This window comes from Triticum urartu, chromosome 4 (assembly GCF_003073215.2).
Source record: "Triticum urartu cultivar G1812 chromosome 4, Tu2.1, whole genome shotgun sequence".
In the NCBI taxonomy this organism is placed as follows: domain Eukaryota; kingdom Viridiplantae; phylum Streptophyta; class Magnoliopsida; order Poales; family Poaceae; genus Triticum; species Triticum urartu.
Window position 1 is genome coordinate 261,973,669 of NC_053025.1, and position 3,793 is coordinate 261,977,461.

Here is a 3,793-nt window from a genome sequence, read left to right on the forward strand (position 1 = left end):
GGCTGCTTGGTCCGTCGGCAAGGGAAGTCTGGTTAAAGTTGTTACTCTTCGAGGTGATCGGTGTACGTCGAGACGTGGCCTTGTTGCTGTCAAGACAGGTTCCTTTGCGTTGTGTTTGTAATGTGTGCGGTGGCTTCTCTCCGGATTAGTTTGGGTGTGGTATTGATACTATAATTGTTGTTCGCAATGAGTTGTAGTCTTTCGTAATTGTATTCCGCCTTTTATAAAAATATTTTAAAAAACAAAGTAGCCTTATGAGGCAAATAAGATTCCAATCAACATTAGTTGTTTCTTTTTTTATGATATGTCCTTGTATAAACATAAACTGATATATACACCACCAATAGTATACATATTCTTGAGCACCAATTTCCCTCGTCTCCCACCATGCACACTAATCTTTTAAAATTATAGCATGACCTATACAAAACGATGAAGAGCAGAACAAAACAAGAACCACCCAAGGGAGATAATAACCAAGAAAAAGGCAAAAGAAAAGGCAATTTGCACCCACCTAATTAAGTTATCTCCCAAATCAACACCCCAAGAAACTGCACCGATCATTTCTCTTCTTCTACCACCCTTCTTTCAACTGCGTGTGCACATTTCAATCAAGCAAGTGATAGGAAGAGATGCATTTGACATGCATGCATGCATCAACATCTCTCGTTAAATTTCCTCCTTTTTTTTTCTTCCTTTTTCTCTTTGCACGCATGCACGTACGAACTGATTGGTACGCTAGCTCTTCTAGCGTATGGCTTAGGTGCCGCTCACTCCTCGAGTACCGGCGACGATGGCCGGTAGAGATCGTAGGGCGCCCAGAGGTAGTCGACGGTGCACGGCCGCCGGGCATCGAGCCGGTGCCACGGCTTTCCCTTGCCGCTCCAGTGCAGCAGGCTGATGGGTCCCGGGTGCAGGCCCCGGCACCGCCCTTTGACATTGTCGCCGCCAAGCCCGTGCTGGTTCCACCGGTGGTCCACGCCCTGGATGTCTCCGGCGAGCACCAGAAGGAAGGGCGGCAAAGAGCCGAGGTGGTAGATCCTCTTCTGCTTCTGCACGGCCATCCACCCTTCCACCCGCCTCGTGTACCCGCCGGTGCGCCACTGGTCCACGTCCATCACCATCACGCCGGTGTTGAAGTAGCACGGGCGCCGCCCGTGGAACGTCCCGCTGAGCGCCGGGTCCATCCAAAATGTGTCCGTGAAGTAGTTGGTGAAGTTGGCATGGCAGTACTCCGGTGCGCCCACCACGTGGCCCGCGAGGTCCACGGAGAAGAGCGTGCGGATGTCGTCGACGACGATCACGTCGGAGTCGAGGTAGATCACCCGGCGCACGTCGGGGGGAAACGTGTCGGCAAGGTAGATGCGCGCGTAGTTGAGCGGCTGGTCTAGCGCGTGGCGGATGGACCGGGAGATACGTCCCCGGACGCGCGATGGATCGAATCGGTACACACGGAGGTCCAGGTAAGGGAAGGTCGCGCGCAGCATGGCGACGAGGTCACCGTCCATCCGGGCGGCGAGGAAGTGAAACACCACGTTCTCGGGGCACGCTGTGTGCTGCAGGATGGAGAGCACGCCGGCCATGGTGCCGCGGAGGTAGTTAGCGTCCAGCGTCATGGCGACGTTCACCTTGTCACCGCCGGCACACTCGGCGCCGTTGCGGAAGGCGGGCGCCTCGCGGAAGGTAGGGATGGAATCCAACGGCTGCCGGATCATCATAGCGGGGTCGACCCGGATGCCAGCGACGGCGGTCGCCGCGTCTCCGAGCAGGACGAGGAGCGCAATGACGACGACACAGCCGGTTGGAAGCATCGTGTGTGTCCGGCCAGCGCAGCGGGCGATACAATTGAAGGGTGGCCGGGTGGTTGTCGCCGGCAAGGCAAACCAATGACGACAACGGCGGCGGCAGGGAAGAGGGCACGGAGAAGGTGGCCACCCTGGTCCCTGGCAATGGTAGGGACGGGGTTAGGAAGGGAGGGGGGCCACCATCAAAACGGTGGAGAAAGGAGAGTGTAAGGTGAAGAGGAGAAGGGACAAACATGGTGGCAATGGATGGGGGTGGTGGGCGGCTGGGAGGGAAGGTAGGAGCACGGACAAGAAGGTGGTGGCACCAATAAGATGTGGCTCTACTACCTATAGTTGGATCATTTCCATGCATTTGGTGTCGACATGGAGTAATATGGATTGGCTTTCAGTTGACTCCAAATTAATGCTTTGCCAAGCTACTGTCTAATTAGAAACAGGGACAACATTAGGACATCTCCAAGGCTCACCGTCAAGCCATCCACGTACGTCCGGACCATGCGATTCAAATGTGTTATGTCATCCAAACGCGGGTTTGTCTCGGTCTATTGAACAGCCTAAGCGTACTTTTTCCCATAAACTGGAGACAAACTAAAGGACGCTTTATGGGCATCCGAACCGCTGCCACGCCTGTGTCTAACCGCACTGACCCACCAGAAAAAAAAGCCCCCACCCGCCTCTCCCCCACTTTTCATCAAACGCCCGCGCCCCATTCATGCCGGCCTAGAGCATGCAACGGCCGACATTGATATTGCGATTCGACCAGACGGGAGGGCGGCGCTAACGGTCGTGTTCTCTCGGGCGTCACCACTTCAATGCGGGCACCACGTACCGAGAAATCAACTTCGACCGCTCTGCCGCATTGAAGTGGGCTGACCGGCCCTTCGGTTGGCCTGGCCGCGGCTATTTAAGCCATGCGCCAGCGACGTACATAGGCGCACCCACCCCTCCCCGAGCAACGCCCCCTCCCCTTCCCTGTTACCGTGCCTGAGCCACTACTCCACTCCGAGGCCAGCGGCAATGCTGAAGTCATGGTGCTCCGCGCCGGCGACGAAGTCCGTGGAAGCTCTTCGTTCGGTGGTGGTTCTTGGCACCGCCACCCTCGCTCTCTAGGACCTTCGGCATCCATGGTGGCTGGCTCCTCCGCCAAGGAGGAGATCATCATCGACCAGATGTCGCAGCAGCAACCGCAGCAATCCTTCCTCCTCTCAAGGGCCGCTGTGACGGACGAAGAATTCCTCTGTAAGATCAAGACAATGACGGAGCGTTCGCTCTTTCACATGGGCCGGTCGCCACCATCGTCGGCGCGCGTCAAGGAGGAGCCGCTGTCCCCACCGTACCACCGCGTGAAACGTGAGCCAGCCTCCTCACTCCTGGCGGTCAAGGATGAGCCAGCCTCGCTCCAGCGCAATTGCGGTGTCCAGATCGGACTCCGTTCAAGGACGAGCCGTCGTCGCCCTCACACAACTGCGACGTCCAGATCAGAAGCCACGTCAAGGATGATCCGACGTCCCCGCCGCGTAGCTGGTACACCGGCCGCATGGACGGGCCCTTGTCGCCGCCACGCCTCCACCACCGCACTGTCAAGGAGGAGCTGCAGCGGACGATCAGGAAGGCGCGGAGCCGCCTCCTTCACTACCTCGGAGGAGGTGATTATGGCGGTATCTCGGGCTCGAGGTTCGTTATATCCGAGGCAAAGCACGCGGGGAGGCAGCAGGCGAGGTATGACTGGTGTAATGTCGGTCGCCGCTCCGCGTTCACCAAGAGCATCATGGCACCGGAATGGCTCCGCAATATCTTGACCTCGCCGCCACGTGGGCGCTCGGCCGCTCTGTCACGACCGCAGAGATAGCCGCCGCCACCATGATGGCAAGCTCGCCAAGATCGCCGAGGAGTGGTCGCTTAACTACCACTCCGCCAACGTCGGTCACGGCTAGGCCATCGCCATGGCTCCAAAAGCTAGGTTGACAGTGGCCGCGGCGGCCCTCCGC

At 57.6% G+C, this 3,793-nt stretch overlaps 1 protein-coding gene across 1 annotated transcript; it reads right to left on the reverse strand.

The window, feature by feature from the left end:
• Positions 1-519: 519 nt before the first annotated feature.
• On the reverse strand, positions 520-1,957 carry LOC125553800 (probable galacturonosyltransferase-like 4). Its single transcript, XM_048717495.1, has one exon. It carries the CDS (start codon positions 1,809-1,811, stop codon positions 771-773), a length of 1,041 nt encoding a protein of 346 aa, XP_048573452.1. The 5' UTR covers positions 1,812-1,957; the 3' UTR covers positions 520-770.
• Positions 1,958-3,793: the final 1,836 nt, after the last annotated feature.

Bases quoted from the DNA above. Each gene is read 5' to 3' on its own strand.
- LOC125553800 (XM_048717495.1), bottom strand. From the start codon at position 1,811: ATGCTTCCAACCGGCTGTGTCGTCGTCATTGCGCTCCTCGTCCTGCTC.